Source organism: Salmo trutta, chromosome 1 (genome assembly GCF_901001165.1).
Source record: "Salmo trutta chromosome 1, fSalTru1.1, whole genome shotgun sequence".
Classification (NCBI taxonomy): domain Eukaryota; kingdom Metazoa; phylum Chordata; class Actinopteri; order Salmoniformes; family Salmonidae; genus Salmo; species Salmo trutta.
This window is the reverse complement of record NC_042957.1, coordinates 53717997-53735253: the sequence shown is the minus strand read 5'-3', so window position 1 is coordinate 53735253 and position 17257 is coordinate 53717997. Positions and strand designations below refer to the sequence as shown.

General features: G+C 42.7%; 3 protein-coding genes across 6 annotated transcripts; 1 reads left to right on the top strand and 2 right to left on the bottom strand.

The window, feature by feature from the left end:
• Positions 1 to 354: 354 nt before the first annotated feature.
• LOC115200205 (DNA-directed RNA polymerases I, II, and III subunit RPABC2) lies at positions 355 to 3092 on the bottom strand. The gene is made up of 5 exons (XM_029763069.1): positions 2933 to 3092; positions 2558 to 2627; positions 2136 to 2266; positions 1290 to 1361; positions 355 to 1161 (listed from the first exon to the last, which is right to left on the bottom strand). The coding sequence occupies exons 1-5, from the start codon at positions 2950 to 2952 to the stop codon at positions 1071 to 1073; spliced, it is 384 nt and encodes a 127-aa protein (XP_029618929.1). The 5' UTR covers positions 2953 to 3092; the 3' UTR covers positions 355 to 1070.
• A 463-nt stretch (positions 3093 to 3555) lies between these two features.
• Positions 3556 to 10886, bottom strand: LOC115200163 (MICAL-like protein 1). 4 transcript variants are annotated; one of them, XM_029762989.1, is made up of 16 exons: positions 10314 to 10886; positions 8660 to 8708; positions 8379 to 8520; positions 8170 to 8264; positions 7892 to 8016; positions 7669 to 7784; positions 7237 to 7554; positions 7012 to 7054; positions 5773 to 6919; positions 5357 to 5458; positions 5136 to 5262; positions 4906 to 4996; positions 4683 to 4756; positions 4416 to 4530; positions 4262 to 4305; positions 3556 to 4099 (listed from the first exon to the last, which is right to left on the bottom strand). In XM_029762989.1, the coding sequence occupies exons 1-16, from the start codon at positions 10454 to 10456 to the stop codon at positions 3975 to 3977; spliced, it is 2856 nt and encodes a 951-aa protein (XP_029618849.1). In that variant the 5' UTR covers positions 10457 to 10886; the 3' UTR covers positions 3556 to 3974. The 4 variants fall into 4 exon arrangements, 3 of the variants coding, with proteins under 3 accessions (XP_029618849.1, XP_029618832.1, XP_029618841.1); XM_029762972.1 differs by having other exon boundaries at positions 7237 to 7784; XM_029762981.1 differs by having other exon boundaries at positions 5357 to 5455; positions 7237 to 7784.
• A 119-nt stretch (positions 10887 to 11005) lies between these two features.
• On the top strand, positions 11006 to 17106 carry LOC115200182 (ADP-ribosylation factor-binding protein GGA1). Its single transcript, XM_029763007.1, has 17 exons — positions 11006 to 11275; positions 11889 to 11973; positions 12590 to 12665; positions 12803 to 12901; positions 12993 to 13116; positions 13212 to 13309; positions 13453 to 13533; positions 13882 to 14019; positions 14167 to 14248; positions 14412 to 14525; positions 14667 to 14807; positions 14905 to 14978; positions 15134 to 15324; positions 15614 to 15819; positions 15909 to 16078; positions 16163 to 16273; positions 16395 to 17106. The coding sequence occupies exons 1-17, from the start codon at positions 11110 to 11112 to the stop codon at positions 16503 to 16505; spliced, it is 2067 nt and encodes a 688-aa protein (XP_029618867.1). The 5' UTR covers positions 11006 to 11109; the 3' UTR covers positions 16506 to 17106.
• Positions 17107 to 17257: the final 151 nt, after the last annotated feature.

Below are 17257 nucleotides of genomic sequence, written 5' to 3'. Positions count from 1 at the left end.
CTGTTGTGAAAACATTTCCATGTGATTTGGGGTGTTGGGTTGGATAGGTGTTTTATCTGTACTAAGTGTAAAATTCAGAGGAACTAGGTGCAAGAGCTTTGTACAATAAAGGACACACAACTGATACAGTAAAATCCAGCGCAAAACACATTCCTTCAGTCTATAATTGTGCTTGGGTCATGTCAGTGTGACTCAGTACTTCAGCCAGCTCCGAGAAAAACATATGATGTTGAGATCTAAGAAATATGACACAGAACTCTTAGAAATCTTAGTTCTTGGGAGGATTATTTAAAGACATTTTGCTCAGAGCATAGTTGAAACTGTTTCAGCAAGTTATTCACTCAAATTAATTTGTGAGTTGCACCATTTGTAACAGATATTTAATTACAGATGTTTTGCAATTAACTCTGCATGAAAAAAATATTTCTGCTCTAAACCTTATAAAAACTGTCACATATTGAGACCTGCATGCAAAAAGCCAATTGTGTTGGTAAGAAAAATAATAGAAAAGTACTTTCTTACAAAAATATTTAATCACAACAATAAAACAAAGAGCTCTTCCACAGCAACTGCTCTTCCCCGTCATAAAACTATTCATAAACACTGACATTTTTACCTAACAATGTAAAATGTAGACATGAGTTACAATTCTCCCTTGTGAATGACAGCTGTAATAAAAGTACATAGCTCTTAGAAGCCCTACTTTTACTTCATAGATTGTATATGCTTCAATGCTTTCAAAATAAATGGAGATACAGTGGGAAAAGTCACAGGCCTAAAATGTAAAAAGTCTTATTAATTGATGAGTTCACTCTGCAGGTTGCCTGTAGAGCTGGTTCACCCAGTGCAGGGGTAGGTGATGTTATAGCAAAGGACTAGTATGTATGCAGGCTTTTGTTCCAGCCAAGCAGTAACACACAAGATTTGACTAATCAATTATTCATAGTCTTAAATAGATGCCGATTAGTTGAATAAGGTGTATTAATGCTTTGCTGGAACAAAAGCTTGCACTCACACCAGTCTAGTGGGATGCGAGGTGGTCTGGCCCTGCCAGTCCGGTTTGGTCTGGCTCAGTCTGTGATGATGAGCTCGTCACAGCCCCAATCTTCATAACTGCCATCAGGAAGGTACCGCCGGATGATGATGGGGATCTTCCTGCACCTGTAACGGTCACAGAAAAAACACACTCAATCATATACTGAAGAGTAACAGGCACCCTCCAAGTATCAAACTGTATAGACTCCTTCCATCAGAAACTAGGTAAAACTATGAGATTAAGCATAGCTTACTTTAGTTCTTTCATGGCAATTTGCAGAGGGTCTGTCTCTCCCTCCAACTCCACCATGACTGGGGCACACATGCTGTATCACAGAGAAAGTTATGAATAGTGACAGAGACAACATGACAGATATCAGACTATACAGTCCTCCACATACTCAGCAGATCACCTGTCACCAACTAAAGCAGCAGTTGACACCTGAGGTAGAGAATATGGCAAGAGCACAAGGTGAGTGGTACCTGTAGTAGTGGCAAAAATAAACATCTGTTGTAATACGCTGGGAACGTGGCATCCACGTGGGAGGAGATTCATCTTCCGTGTCCACTGCTGTCATTTTTCCCCCTTTGTTGTACATCTTGTCAGAGATGCTGTAGGCACCAAGCTCCTTCAAACATTACGGTGTAATGTGATTCACGTTGGCTTTGGAATGTTTTGTTGTAATTCTTTACCAAAACAGCTAGCTCTATCTTCGTATTTGATCGTTTAGAATGCAGTCAGTTGTCATGTCTGTTATGGTTGTCTTTTTAGCTAGTTGAGTCCTAGTTTCTCTGTTTCTATATTGATATTCACCTTTAGACAAATTATTGTCTTGAGTAAAGGCAAGACATGGGTGGACTCATACATATGCATTACAGCCATGTAGGCGATAAAGGGCATCTCTGTATCGTATTTTAATTAACTTCCGAAAAGCTCATTTGAGAAACCCATAGATGGTTACTAGCTCTCAGCTGAGGCTTGACACGGGCTCTTTTTAATAGACCATATTCACAGGGACTCAAGGGCAGAAAGACATTTCTGAAAAGAAGCGGGAGTTTCACTTTCCTAGCATATTGCAACACTGCTGAGGTGTACTCACGCTATCTGGAGGGCGCGTGTCCCCAGCACCCTGGCCCTTTCATATTTGGTCATGTATTGGGTTGTGATCCTTTTCTGGTTGGCCTGTGACCCCTCCCCTGCAGGCAGGATCTTCACATTCTCTTGGTCCTCCTAGTAACAGGCCAGGACAACAAGAAACAGACAGAGAGAGCAAAGAGGAAGCAGGTGGGAGAATTTTTATAAATTGAGTTTGAATTTGTGATGAAATTGTTGAACATTGAATAGGTGACAGACAGTAATGGATTGATTGTAGTGAAATAAAAAGCATCAGACAAATATGACAGATCACAAGAGATTACTAAAACACTATAAATCTGTCCAGATACAATGAGGCTTCCTATAGATAACGTTAAAGCGTTAATACCTTGCTAACCAGGAAGAACAAATAGGTGGAAAACTCACATCTTCAACGTTTTCCAGGTCATCCAATCCCTCATCCTCTTCAGCGTCATCAAAGTCTCCATCATCATAACTGCAGAGGTCACAAGAGGAGTAAAGTGTAAATAATAATACACAAAAAGGTGAACAGTGGAGTGTGGCGGCAACGTGAGCTAATGTAGCCAGTTTTATTGTTCTTAACCAATCTATGTGTGTCGTATGTCTTTTTAGGCTCTCAACGTGGGAACATTTCATGTTCTCCCAGTGATTTCATGTTCACACAGGAATTTCATTTTCTCCCAGTAAGAACATGAAAGGTCACTACGTTGAGTCTAAAAAGACATGCGACACACATCGTTGTACTTCCTTTTTTATGGTAACAATATCCTATATACTTACTCTCCTTCGTTGTCGGACATGTTCCCTTACTTTAGTTTGGTAAAAAAACGAGTGTTTTCAAAAACAAAGATAGCGAACTTCAAAACGATGTTGTTAACAGTTGGATATAATCCGTTTAACCGACTTCCGGTCGCGTGGTGCGTCGGTTTGATTGATCGACTAACAACTGCACCATAGTATATGGTTCCGCAAAGCGACTCAACACATGAACGATATTAAAATATATATATATATATATAGTTAAAAAAATATATTTAGGTTTATTTTTTCCAAATGTATTATACTAACTAAACATGTATTTTTAGATCGTATAATGTAGTTTTGAGAATGATAAAATACCTATCATCAAGAAGTGGTTAATTCCCACATTGGCGAGACATAAATAACAAATATCTGAATACAGTGTGAATCTCAATCTCACAAAGACCTTGCCCAATATACCAGAATGTACAGGCAATGGAAAGCATCGCCACAACCTGGAGTAGCAAAGACCCTGTTTAGCCTGTACTATTTCTTTTAAATATACATTAGGCATGTGTATGAGGTACATTTAAAAAAACAACAACATTAAAATGACATTTAAAATTGAAACATTATCAAAAGATTATGATCATACAAATCCATTCTGTTCATACAAAGTACACTGTTTTATTAAATATAATTTAACAAAGTTGAACTGCAAAAATACATGTTTAAAGGAGTTATTTTTCATCCCATTAGTGAATTATTCTTTGCAGCAATTCATTTTAGGCTGACTAAGGCTTTAAGGATTGCCGGAGCAATCACATCTAGTGCAAAAAGTGCAGTGTAATGGGGATAGTTTTTTTTCTTCACCTGGGAATAAAATTCATATACTCTGCATCAGAGGCTTCTCTTAATTCTTATCCACTCTCATCCACAGTCCAAGAGTCTCCATCTCTTACCCGTAATCTTCATTAATTTATTTGTACAATTAAGAGACATTCCATTGTGGCTCAATGTGTATTTGTTAACAAATATAGACCTATTTGTTCCTTCCTTACAGGGTGACCCCGAGTCCAACTCAGTTATTCTTCTTTAGAGAGCCTTTGCTCTTAGAATCTTTATGACTCAGCATCTTCAGCATCTTCATGGGCTTGAACTTTGCCCTTAACGTCTTCAGGTCCTTCCCAGACTCTTTTTTTAAATCTGAGGAGGGAGAAATAGTGATACCATGATCAAATTCTGAGAAATTAAGGAGTCTGAGGTGTAGTATTGAGGGAATAGGAATGAAAGAGAGTGTGAACAGACACGAGAAAACAGGAAAGACAACAACAAAATAAACACTCTAGGAAAATACTTTCCCCTCACCTTTCTTCTTGATCATGGAAAACAGAGCATCTTCTTCTTTTTCCCTGAAAAAGACAAACCATTGGTAGGTATGAGCAAGAGCATCAAATATCTGCTTTATGAAATTTGTCTGAGTCAATGGCCCTTGGTATTCATCTATGAGTTTTTCATGCACCTTTGCCTGTCCTGATCCAAGCTGTTGATGATATGGTTCCTCTGTTCAATGATGGTGACAAGCTCCTCCATCAACTGCTGGTCCCTATAACGGTCATCCTTAGTCCACTTACACTCTGGGGGGGATGATGATTGAGGAGGAGATGAGGAGAGACAAACAATTAGATTAGTCAAATAACAACACGTAACACATAATTAATAGCAGACTGATAATTGCTGAGGAGTAGTAGATAATTGAGGGACGGTCGTGTGAAGACTGGCCACTCACCTGGTTTGTTGAGGAGACATCTCAGTTCATATTCCACGTCTGCCTGTCTCTCCTCTAAATTCTGTTGCTTGGCCCTTGGAGTGCACATACAAATACATCAGGTCCATAAATATTTCATTTACAACACCGCCCATATGTTGGGAATGATAAAAGAAGCAGAGATAATAAAGGTGTTATGAAGGTGCTGTCTTGCTTTGATATCATTTCAGGTCAGTGCACTTACATGTATACCAGCTCTGCGTCCCTGCGCACAAGCATGTGTTTCTCATGTATTAGAGTGAACCAGTCCACCAACATGTCCTCCTCTTCCTGGTCTGAAACAAACAGGTGGATGACACTAGTCTTATCAATAACAATTAATCTCTCACAACAACAATTTATATGATAACCGGAAAAATTACTTGGATGTTAATAATAAGCAGACTACAGACACGTACAACTACAGACACTCACCATTCTGGCAGTCTCTCAAGCTTCTCTCCATCTCCACCCCTCTCAGCTCCAGCCTGTCCATTCGTTTCTCCAGCTCCCCCAGCTCCACCTGCAGCTCCTCCACTGGGACATAGTTGTCTGTCTGCACCTGAGGAGACATGCATGTGTACTAGGGGACTGTTCTGATTTGGAGAAAACACTGGACAATGGGTTCATTTCATTACACTGAGATATCCTCTCACCTTCCTCTTGATGAGGGGGAAGCCATGTCCAGGGGCGGCCTTGGATTTGGGGAACTCAGAGGGGGAGACTTTACGATTGAAAGGGTTCTCCTTACACACCTGCTAAATTGGAGATTGAAGACATTTCTGTGAAATGCACAATTGTAATATTCAAGCACACACAGTCCAAGCAGCTATCTCGAGTAGGCTATAACCTACAGTATAGGGACGATGTTGTTATGCAGGAATCTTAGAAAAACATGTTGTCTTTTATGTTAACATGTTGGAAAATAGTTTCAGTCTGAAACTCACTTAACCTGATATCTTTGCATAATATTTATGTGTTGTGTAATACAAGCTTATAAGTTCTGTATTTTGGGCAGGTTGAGCTGTGACATAGATATCAGTGGAGACTAAAGAGCAGCATTATACCGTACCTTACTGTGAGAGGGGGTGGGCACCTGGCCAGAGTCACTCACTTCAGACACACTAGGGAGCGATGGGGGTCTGAGCAGGGAGGGACTGGCTGCTGCTCCATTGGTTGACAAGGTTGGTGGGGGGTGGCTTCGAGTACAGGCTGAACTAGTGGAGATTGCTGGCACAGACACACTTTTGGGCAAAGAGAGGCTCTGGGCTATATCTGATTTGCCAAGAGCACTTGGTGCTCCAGTTACCCTGCATATGCTATCAGCTCCAGCTAAATTAGACACACTAAGTGAACCGGCAGAAGCTTCAGAAACATCATATGAACTAGCTTCTCCAGTTAAAATAGATATGTTAGGTGCACTAACTGCTCCAACTAAACCTCCAAACCCACTAGCTCCAGCTAGACTAGATACACCAAGTGATCTGGCTACTTCAGCTAGATTAGATACATCAAGGGAACTAGCAGCCTCAGCCAAGTAAGATGAACTTCTGGTTTTAGCTTCAGTCAAATTAGACAAACCAAGTGAACTAGCTGCTTTGGACAAGTTGGTTGATTCTCCAACTCCAACATCTGCTAAATTACATACATCAAGTGCGCAAGCTGCTTCAGCCATGTTAGCTATCCCACCAACATCAGCTGACTCAGATATACCAATTGAACAAGGTTCTTCAGCTAAATTAGATACAGGAAGTGAGCATCCTGCTTCAGCTAAACTTTCTTTCTTTGGTGCATTAGCAATTTCAGGTAAATTTACTGTGTCATCCGCTCCAGCAATACTAAACTTGTCAACTACTCTGGATGTGTCCTCTAAATTAGCTTGGCAATGTGAGCTGGCTGCTTCAGCTAACTGACAGGTACCACACCATGTCTGGCTGGTTACCATTGAGGGCTGTGCTTGGCCTTCAGCACCACTCATTGTGTTATCTTCCCCTGTGTAATCATCATCAGCCTCCTCATCCTCAAACTCCCCAAAGGGGTTGGGAGGGGGTTCTCTCGTTCTGTACCAACTCCCTCTGAGGGAGGGTATAGAGCCTGAGCGTGGGGGCTTGGGCATACTAGGGGGCGGGGCAGGGGGCAGCTTTGGCCAGGGCCCTGGCTGGACAAGCTCCAGCCACGGTGGGTCTTTGGGTTTACGGGGCCCACTGGGTTGGCCAAACCTGATGTCAAAAGTTAAAAGAAATAAATAGGCATTAATTGGACAATTCTACTCAAAGTTACATAATGTGCTATGTCTGATGAACAAACTTACCTGCGAGAAGGATTGGGTAAAGTTTTATTATCAACTGGGTAACCTGCAGAGAGAGGGAGATGGACAGAGAAACATTTAGTGGATATGTTTCAAATGAGGAGAAGATGGGGAGTCTACACAGAATTGAGTGTACTGAAATATTCTGATAACAATGACATACTCTTCATACAGTCGTAAAGTGAGGTCAGAATTGAGAAGTTGGAGTCGGTAGTTAGTCTTACTCACCAGAAACAAGGGGGCTGTCCATGGCTTTAGGTGGACGGGTTCTGGGTGCAGGACGAGGAGGGGTGGAGTCTAATACCCGTCTGGGTGCAGGAACTGGCCGTCCAGGGCTTGCAGAAGCCGAATTGCTGTCTGGTGTTACAGTGAGTCTTTCTGTTGTCTGAATGGGCCGTGTCCCTGCTTCTTCAAGCTTTCCCTCTTCTACAGTGGGCTTTGGAGGACGGGGTGGCCTTGGCTTCTTGAGTGTGTCGTGCCTTGTCTTTCTCTCACCTCCCTCCATCTCTGTCTCTCCTCTTCCAAAAATAACTGTCTCATCTGAGTCTGTTTTTCCAATAAAATCAGAGAGATCGGGGTTGTCTGTTAATCCACCCTGACATAGTGTCACCTCCTGCTCATCTAATTTGGGCAGATTCTCTATTGATCCAGTTTGTTTACTGTAGTCGGGGCGGGCATTTTGACTGGCTGTCAAGTGGTGGGTGCAGACCAAGGAGCCAACTTCACTCCCCTCTTTGTAAGACCCTGGTAAGAGAGTGCTGCTGCACACACTGCATCTGAAAGAGAAACACAGGATGACATGAGAGGGACACAAATCACAGATTATATTTCACTGTCTGCAGATAAGGATAAACTAGCGTTGCCTTCTGAGCAGTGGTGTTACCTGAAGCAGCTGCGGTGGTAGAGTTTCCCCTCAGTGACATGTCTCTGCACCAGGTGGACGTGCTCCGTGCAGGACGCACAAATGCTGCATGGCCTGCCACTGTTGGATCGCTCCTCTGTCCTTGACTGTTGAGCAGGGGAGGTCAGCCAATGGCAACAGTAAAGAAGAAGAAATGTGAGAATTTGGGAAGAGGAGATTCAGATAAATAACTTTGTGGACAGAGTTGAGATTAAGTAATAAAAAATAAATAAAAAATAAAAATAGCTTTATTACATTACCTTGGCTGGCTGCAAACCTCCAAGAGAGTCAGGTTGTGTCTTGGAGTGACTGGAGCACTCTGCGACATATGGCGTCTTCAAACTGGCTGGACCGGCTGCTTAGTAAAGACGCACACTTTGAATACACACACATTTGACAAACAAAAGACAGGTGGAACCAACCATGTGCTGTTTTCCCAATTTGACTATGACACAATTTAACCACACACCATGAGACTTCTTGTTGAAGCAGTGGTAGTAATGGGAGAGGTAAGTGATGATGCTTAGCCGGTCTGGCACCTCTGTGGACACCATGTCCTTAGCATCCAGCAATGCAGGGATGCCCAGCTTTGACTGTGCAACCTCAAATGCCTGGTAGGAGACAGGGATCAATAATTAAATGCCAGACAAATAGGACAATATAAACAGATGTAGTGCAATGTATGAACATAAACATGCATTGAGACAGTTAAGCATGCATGCAGGTAAAACATAATTACGTAAAACTCACCAGATGGTTGTTTTCATAAACATTATCTTTGGAGAGGGAGTTGAAGTCTCTGGTGCAAAAGCAGAATAGAACTACGTGATACAAATGATGGGCCATCACAGACCCTTAATAATAATTTGACCAACAACATTGGGATGTAATGAAGAGGAGGGAGGGATTGGGTATTTTATTAGGATCCCAATTCACAGCAGCTACTCTTCCTGGGGTCCACACAAAACACGAAATATTACATAATACAGAACATTAATAGACAAATACAGCTGAAGGACAGAACTACATAAATGTGAAACGTCACACACAGCCTACATAACAATACATACACAATATCTAAGTCAAATAGAGGAGAGGCGTTGTGTCGTGAGGTGTTGTTTTATCTGTTGTTGTTTTTTTAAAATAGGTTTGCTGTTCACTTGAACAATCTGTGATGGAAGGGAGTTCCATGCAATAAGGGCTCTATATAATACTGTACATATTCTTGAATTTGTTCTGGATTTGGGGACTGTGAAAAGACCCCTGGTGGCATGTCTGGTTGGGTAAGTGTGTGTGTCAGTGCTGTGTGTAAGTCGACTATGTAAACAATTTGTAATTTTCAACACGTTTCTTATGAAAACAAGAAAGTGTCTCTCCTCTTCTTTTAGCCAAGAGAGACTGCCATGCATAGTATTGCTATTAGCCCTCTGATTACAGTTTAGAGCAAGACGTGCTGCTCTGTTCTGGGCCAGCTGCAGTTTTTCTAGGTCCTTCTTTGCAGAACCTGACCATATGACTGGGCAATAATCAAGATAAGATAACACTAGAGCCTGCAGGACTTGCTATGTGGAGTGTGGTGTAAAAAGCAGAACATCTCTTTATCACGGACAGACCTCTCCCCATCTTCACAACCATTGAATCAATATGTTTTGACCATGACAGTTTACAATCCAAGGTAACACCAAGTAATTGAGTCCCCTCAACTTGCTCAACAACCACATTATTCATTATCAGATTCAGCTGAGGTCTAGAATTTATGGAGTGATTTGTACCAGATACAAAGCTCTTAGTTTTAGAGATGTTCGGGACTAGTTTATTACTGGCCAACCATTCTAAAACGGACTGCAAATCTCTGTTCAGGGTTCCAGTGATTTCACTAGCTGCAGTTGCTGACGCATGAAGGGTTCAATCATCCCCATACATAGACACACAGGCTTTGTTTAATGCCAGTGACAGGTCATTAGTAAAAATAGAAAAAAGTAGAGGGCCAAGAGAGCTGCCCTGCGGCACACCACACTTTACATGTTTAACATTAGAGACGTTTCCATTGAAGAATGGAGGGGGGAGAGGAAAGGATAGAGGAAGATTAAGGAGAGTTAATTTGGAGCTTAGGCCATGCTGTGGTTCCGTGTATCAGGGCAGACAAATCCACTGTGACAGGATTCAGGTCCCTGCTACAGCTACAGATTAGAGTTGGCCAGCCGCTCTGGATCAGCCTAAGGACAGGCAGGAACTGAGTCCTATAGGCCTACTGTCAACAATGTACTCACATACAACACACTGACTGGGGCAGAGCTACAGGGGTAGGATTGTGTGGGTCTCCCACACAGTAGTAGAGAGGATGGGGAAGCTCACAGGAGAGTTCACGTTCACATTCCTATTCTAATTTATTTTCTATACTTACATCAAATCAGGTCGGTGTTTGTGGATAATGGCACAAAACGCCAATCCATCTCTGAATGAAGAAGACATGTTCCTTATCTCCACATTGGGGTAATTTTCGCATTTTATGCGACACCATTCTTGTAAAGCTTTCAATGACCCCATGATAGAATTTCATCCTCCCATGTTAAATTGAGAAAGTCAACAACCACTTCAACCTCAACCTGTCAGATTCTGGATATTCAACCCTGTGTAGCACACCCACTAGCTACGTTAGCTTGTTGGCTATATTTGTCGACCAAGTCAAACCAAGTTCAACATTGTTTTTACTGAGAAAACCTATGTGACTTCACTGTAACTTGCTTCCAATGTGTTGTTCCCCCAAAGTCTCTAATCTCAGCGAAGTAGATCCTTGAAGTAAAAAAATAGCGAGCAACGTCCACTTTCGCGGGTTGATTTGCTGTAAAATGTTGACACAACAATAAATCTCTTCACTCAAGTATTTTTTTCATTCGAATCACTTTTGGGTTACATTTTCATAAATGTGTTACGTTGTTTAGCGATCGTGGCTTTCCGAGATAATGTACTATCCCGAAGAGTTGATCACACAGAATAAACACCAAAACAAACCCGTTACTGTACCACACCGTAACTGTACTGACTACACATGTACAGCAGTACACCTTTGTGCCGATAGAGGGTAGAGAAAACCGGTAGAAATCTGAAACTGGTTGCACAGGTTTGCAATAAACAACTACAGTATGATCGAAAAGGTTCATTAGAAAGTATGATAACCGTCTTTCGGTGTTATATATTCTATGCGCCAGTGCCAGCTGCCATTGTGTCCATCATCCACCCATCACTGTTGGAGAGGTGAGAAGAGGAGCTCTCAAATTTGTTCCTCGCGAGACACTTTCATGGTAAAGAGAATTCCCGTAGTGATGGCGGCGCCGCCTGACACTGACAGTTTGGAGTCACGTATCAGTAAGTCTTTTTTAAAGTTATTTTGGTTGTATAGAGGGTTATTGGAGCATGCATCCTTGGGAAAATAACCGTGTCGCAGTCGACCGAGATGACAGTTTAAGCAAAATCAAGGTGCAAACTGAGAGGGACTGTAACGTTAGACCTCTCATAAACAGCAAGCAAGCAAGCTAGCTAGCTGTTTGGCTAGCCAGCTGTAAAGCTAACGTGAGCTAGCTAGCCAGATAGATTCCCAGAACCACCTAGACTAGAGAGAATGCATCAAACTCTTGCTAGATACGGGAACCAGCAAGCCACCTATCGTGAATTCATATCCTGCCAGTGACTATACGCTTAGCTATGTGACAGTGTGCTGTCAAATGCAGGAAGCCTAGCTCACTCGGTCAGTGGGAGAACTGGAGTTGAAGTCCCTTGCAAAGTCGTGTCCAAAGTACTGTTGGAAAGCTAAAGTACTTGCTATTATCTGTTTTTAAAACAGTTGTGCAACAGAGTTGATTGATGTTCATCTCCATTTTTGACAGTTCCCTGAATTAAACATGGACATGTGTCACTATCGAAAAATATTCAGATTAACCTTTACTTCCCCTTTCCCCAATTTCCTTAATTCTCCCATTAGACAAGGCCACAAACCCACTGAACAGAGACACAGATTGGGACAGCATCCAGGCCTTCTGTGACCAGCTCAACAATGATTTGGAGGGGTATGTGAATGTCAGTGTCTCATAACATGTACATGTCTTAGCAATATTGTTTTCACCTCTCAGGAGTAGCTGTACTGAGTACATGCTTGTTATTTAAAGCCGCAATATGAAACTTTTTGGGCTATGTCCAAATTCACATAGGAATGTGAGTTATTGATCTGTCATTCTCATTGAAAGCAAGTCTAAGAAGTGGTAGATTTGTTCTATGTGTGCTATTTCTATGCGTCCCATTCCGAAGTTTCGTTTTTTGCATCTTATTTTCGGTTTTGTACACCAGCTTCATACAATATACAATATTTGTCGTTATTGAAAATATATTTCACAGATGTTTAGATGGTACAATGATTCTCTACACTATACATCGCTTGTTTTGCCACATAAACTGAATTTAGGTAAACTTAGAATTTTTGGTAACCAGGAAATGGCAGAGCGATTTCTTTATATTCCACCTTTTAAGATTTCTGACACTGACCCTGTGCTGACATCTGTCATTCAATAAAAACATGGTGTTTTCTAGAGTAGAGGGAGAGGTACAATTGCATGTCATACAATAGTCAGTGGTAGATAGATTTGCTGCCAAATTCAGCCACATCAAACTCTTTATTTTCCATTACAGACCCCAGCTGGCCACCAGGCTACTGGCTCACAAGATCCAATCACCTCAGGAGTGGGAGGCCATGCAGGCACTCGTGGTGAGTTGAGTGATGGCATTGTGTTGTAAAAGGAATCTGAGCCAATACAATTGACAGCCTTGTGTGTGTGTGTGTGCGCCTACATTCATATTGAAGAAATGAATTGTGTGACTCATTTGTGATGTGTGTACAACCAGGTGCTGGAGACGTGCATGAAGAGCTGTGGGGAAAGGTTCCACAGTGAGGTGGGCAAGTTTCGCTTCCTCAATGAGCTCATCAAAGTGGTCTCTCCAAAGGTAATGATTGGCTCTGTCTGTGCCTTTCACTGAGCAAGTCTGTTAAAATTGGATAAGCTCTCACTCAGCATGCTCCTGCTCTCTCCCTCAGTACCTCGGCACCCGGGCTCCAGAGCCAGTGAAGAAGAAGGTGTTGGAGCTCATCTATAGTTGGACACTGGGGCTGCCTGACGAGGCAAAGATCGCTGATGCCTACCAGATGCTTAAAAAACAGGGTGAGCTGTTCTATACTTAGTGACTGCAGTGTAGCTATGATAGTGATGGACGCACAGTTGTTGTTAATGTTATGTTTGTTGTTTTTTTTAACCAGGCATTGTCAAACAGGACCCAGTTCTTCCAGCTGACAAACTCCTACTTCCACCTCCCAGACCAAAAAATGCCATATTTGAGGATGAGGAGAAGTCAAAGGTAAGGCATTGTTAAACAAAAGAAACATAAAACAATTTTTTTCAAATTTTGCATTACAAATGTGATTCACCATGCATTCTCCACTCCATTTACTACCCCTCTCCCTAACTTTAAATTCTTCCTCCTCCCTGGTGTCTTGGTAGACACTGACTCGCCTGTTGAACAGCACTCACCCTGAGGACCTGAAAGCAGCCAACAAACTGATCCAGGAAATGGTGCAGGAGGTACAGTCTCTTTTGTCAAGCTCACCTAAATGTATGAATAAAGTAGATATATAGGCTGTTACATTACAGTAATACAGAGATGTACATCGCACAGTGTGAACTGTATTATCTGGTCTGTGTGTGTTAGTATGGGAGAGAAAGTGAATGCCTAAGTGCTTTAGTACTATACTGTCATGTAAGGGGACTGAGTGAGAAAGTGGGCGCTCTGCCCTGAGGGTTGTCTCCTTGTCAGAATCATTCAGTGCTTTCATGACTCCTTTAGTTTAGGGACAAAGGATACTTTTCTTCCCCCTCCTCCCTCCCTGGTTTCTTCTTCCTGACGTGTGTGTGTGTGTGTGTGTGTCTCAGGACCAGAAGCGGGCAGAGAAGTTGTCCAAGCGTGTGAACGCCATCCAGGATGTGAACGAGAGTGTCAGCCTACTGACTCAGCTGCTGGAGGTCTATGACAGGACCACCAACCCACAGAGCAATGCACAGCTCATCCAGGTCTGTGGCACCTTTACACAAGCAACACCATGCTATGACAAACCAGAGACACCTCCCACAGTGCCATAACCGCATCACCTATATATGATGTATACAAAGCACTACATACAGATACAGACATTTGATAGTGTGTATTTGTGTGTTTAGGACTTGTACCAGCGCTGTGAGAAGATGAGACCCACATTGTTCAGACTGGCCAGTGATACAGAGGACAATGATGAGGCTCTGGGTGAGGTTTCTGACACTCCTCAATGTGTTTAAGTGTATGGTACACAGAGAGAGAAGAATATGTGGGTGACGATATACAGTATATTACAATTGTTTCTCTCTCTGTGTGTGTGTGTGTGTGTGTGTGTGTGTGTGTGTGTGTGTGTGTGTGTGTGTGCGCGCAGCGGAGATCCTCCAGGCCAACGACAGCCTGACTCAGGTCATCAACCTGTACAGGCAGCAGGTGAAGGGAGAGGTGGTGAACGGGAACAACTCAGCTAATACACGAAGGATCACAGGTGAGCAACAATGGGTCAATGACACATGCATCCATGGGAACGATAGGGTCACTTGACACAAGCTTGGTAGGAGGGGGCTAGAGTATATGATTACATGCATGGGCTACAGATTTCCTCTCACTGTACACTTATCTCTTCCAGGAAGTAGTGTGGCGCTACTTGATCTATCGGGATTGGACACGTTACCTCCTTACCCAGAATTCCCCACTCCAACAGACAGCCTAAATGCTCCCTCTCAGGAGATGGGCATCAGTCTCCTTGACGATGAGCTAATGTCACTGGGTAAGGGCAGACAGCATATTACATCAAGTCTTCCAGGACCTCTGCTACTTCCATGTTGTGTGTGTTAATTGTTGGTGACTTTGACCATCTTTCCCAGGTTTGAGTGAGGGGACCCACACATCTGACCCGGCCTCCCAGCCTGAGGACTGTACTGCCTGGGACTCTTTCCAGGTGAGGTGGGAACTGAGGACTTCACACAGGGAGACATGATGCATAATATTCCGTTAACACCAAATCCATTGAGTCCCTTTTAGCTTGATAGATTGCCATTACTTAACAAGTGTAACATCTGTGTCTTACACATGGTGTCGCTTTCTTTGCAACAGTCTTCCGACAGTGTGGATATTACTGATATCCCAGCAGCGCCTAGTGTACTACTGAGTCCAGATCCGCTCCCCTACACCCAGCCTCTTTCTACTGGAGCCACGTCTGGAAGCTCAGCCTTAGATGAGTTGGATCTGCTGGGGAAGACGCTGCTGCAGCAGTCCCTACCTCCAGAGGGCCTGCAGGTCAAATGGTAACTAACCCTTCACTATGGGATGGTTTTACAGCGCAGGAGATGTTTGTGTCAAGTATCTGTGTTAGTCTGCCAGTTATGTTGCTGCTTAGTACAGTATTGATGGACCACTGTATTCATTATGATTTTGAAGTCACTTCAAGTGCTGTAGAAGCAAAACAATATTTGAAGAAGCAAAACCATATATGAAGGACCATGAGGCGCTGACCATGCCAACTTGTTATAACAACATGACAGACACTCAGCAACATTGTTCAACCTTTTATGTTGTACCTTTATCTATTTTCAGGGACAAGCAACCGTTCAAACCTACTCTACGAGATCTCCAGAACAAATCTGGATCCAATCCAAGTCCTACCTCGGCCTTCTCCCCTGAGCACCCGGTGGCTCTCCTAGGTGATAGGTTGTTGGACACCTCTCCGGTTCACACAGTCATTCCCCCTATAGAAATGACCCTGACAGATGTTTTTGTGCCACTTGAGTCCATTAAGCCCAGTAAGTATCTATAATATTTTTAATATCTACTTGCTATGCTAATAGTGCATCACATTTGAACAGTCTTTTAAGGTCTTTGTTGTATCCAGGCAGCCTGTTGCCTGTGACGGTGTTTGATAGCCACAGTTTGCGGGTGCTCTTCCACTTTGCACGTGACTCTCCGCCCTCTCTTGCTGATGTGCTGGTGGTGATCATCTCCATGCTCTCCTCCGCCCCGGTTCCAGTCAGCAACATCCTCTTCCAGGCCTCTGTCCCTGACGTAAGACCTCTTCTCTCTTCATCTGCCTTTTTCACCTTCAGTTCCATTGTCAGTGTAGGGTTGACATCATGACCTCTGTTGTAGACAATGCGAGTGAAGCTACAGCCCCCATCAGGAACGGAGCTTCCAGCCTTCAACCCAATCCTCCCACCTGCTGCCATCACACAGATCCTGCTGCTGGCCAACCCTCACAAGGTACTAGACTGTGTAGACACTCATTGAAGGCCTGTTATATACCCAACATGAACATTTTCTTGTAATTATAAACTATGAAGCCAAATAGGTTTCTGCAACCCTCAATTCTCTTATTTTCCAGGAGAAGGTGCAGTTGCAATACAAGCTAACCTTCACGCTAGGAGAGGAAGACCATGATGAAAGAGGAGTTGTAGCACAGTTTCCACCTTCAGACACATGGGGCCATCTTTAACATTCAACAGATTGACAAGATGTGGCATCTCACTCAGACACTGCATAAACCTTGCTTTTTAAAAATGCTTCTATTGATTACCTTGCTTAGCCAATCTCAACTGTGTGTTTGCTTTATGCTTTGGAGTAATGTCCTCTGTGCAGCTTTACAGAACTTTATTTGGCTGCTTTCAAACATACACTGTCTGCTGTGCAATAGTGTAACAGCCTTGTCTTCTTTAACAAATATGATACATTTTATGAATGAAGGACAACCTATTTGTTTACTTTCATGCTCCGGGAGACATGCAATGGACCTTTTGGGGAAGGCTCATCTTTATCTTTGTCTCATTCTTTTTATATAGCTGTAGACTATCCTGCTGAATTACTGTTGAGGTTGTATGCTCCCAGGGTTGCTTACTGTGATAATGAAGCACTCTTCCTCTCCTTCTGCATGATATCCTTGTCATGTAGAATTAGACATTCTAACACTGAAGTCATATTTAATCTGCCATTTGTGCCTATTTAAGGTTTGTTTTCACTATCATGTCCATTTGGATGGTTTGTCGGTTTTAACTGTTACTCGTTTATCCATAAATCTTTTCAGACATTGCATATGTGAATTTGGGTATGTGTCTTACTCCTCGCTGCTTCATAGATTACCTGTTCTGGGAAGAAATCTGCGTTAAAAAAGATGAATGTTTGTCAAGTTGTCTTGCTGAATCGCTTGAGTCTTCCAAGCACATTCCACCAGGCATCTCCAATACAACTCTG

Bases quoted from the DNA above. Each gene is read 5' to 3' on its own strand.
- LOC115200182 (XM_029763007.1), top strand. From the start codon at position 11,110: ATGCGCCAGTGCCAGCTGCCATTGTGTCCATCATCCACCCATCACTGT. The intron at 14,526-14,666 runs GTGAGCAACAAT...TATCTCTTCCAG, and splicing joins TAATACACGAAGGATCACAG to GAAGTAGTGTGGCGCTACTT. The intron at 16,274-16,394 runs GTACTAGACTGT...CTTATTTTCCAG, and splicing joins TGCTGGCCAACCCTCACAAG to GAGAAGGTGCAGTTGCAATA.
- LOC115200205 (XM_029763069.1), bottom strand. From the start codon at position 2,952: ATGTCCGACAACGAAGGAGA. The intron at 2,628-2,932 runs GTAAGTATATAG...TGACCTCTGCAG, and splicing joins ATGTCCGACAACGAAGGAGA to TTATGATGATGGAGACTTTG. The intron at 1,362-2,135 runs GTGAGTACACCT...TCTGTGATACAG, and splicing joins ACACGCGCCCTCCAGATAGC to CATGTGTGCCCCAGTCATGG.
- LOC115200163 (XM_029762972.1), bottom strand. From the start codon at position 10,456: ATGGGGTCATTGAAAGCTTTACAAGAATGGTGTCGCATAAAATGCGAA. The intron at 7,055-7,236 runs GTGAGTAAGACT...CTCTCTCTGCAG, and splicing joins GGACAGCCCCCTTGTTTCTG to GTTACCCAGTTGATAATAAA. The intron at 4,100-4,261 runs GTGAGGGGAAAG...CTCCCTCCTCAG, and splicing joins TTCCATGATCAAGAAGAAAG to ATTTAAAAAAAGAGTCTGGG.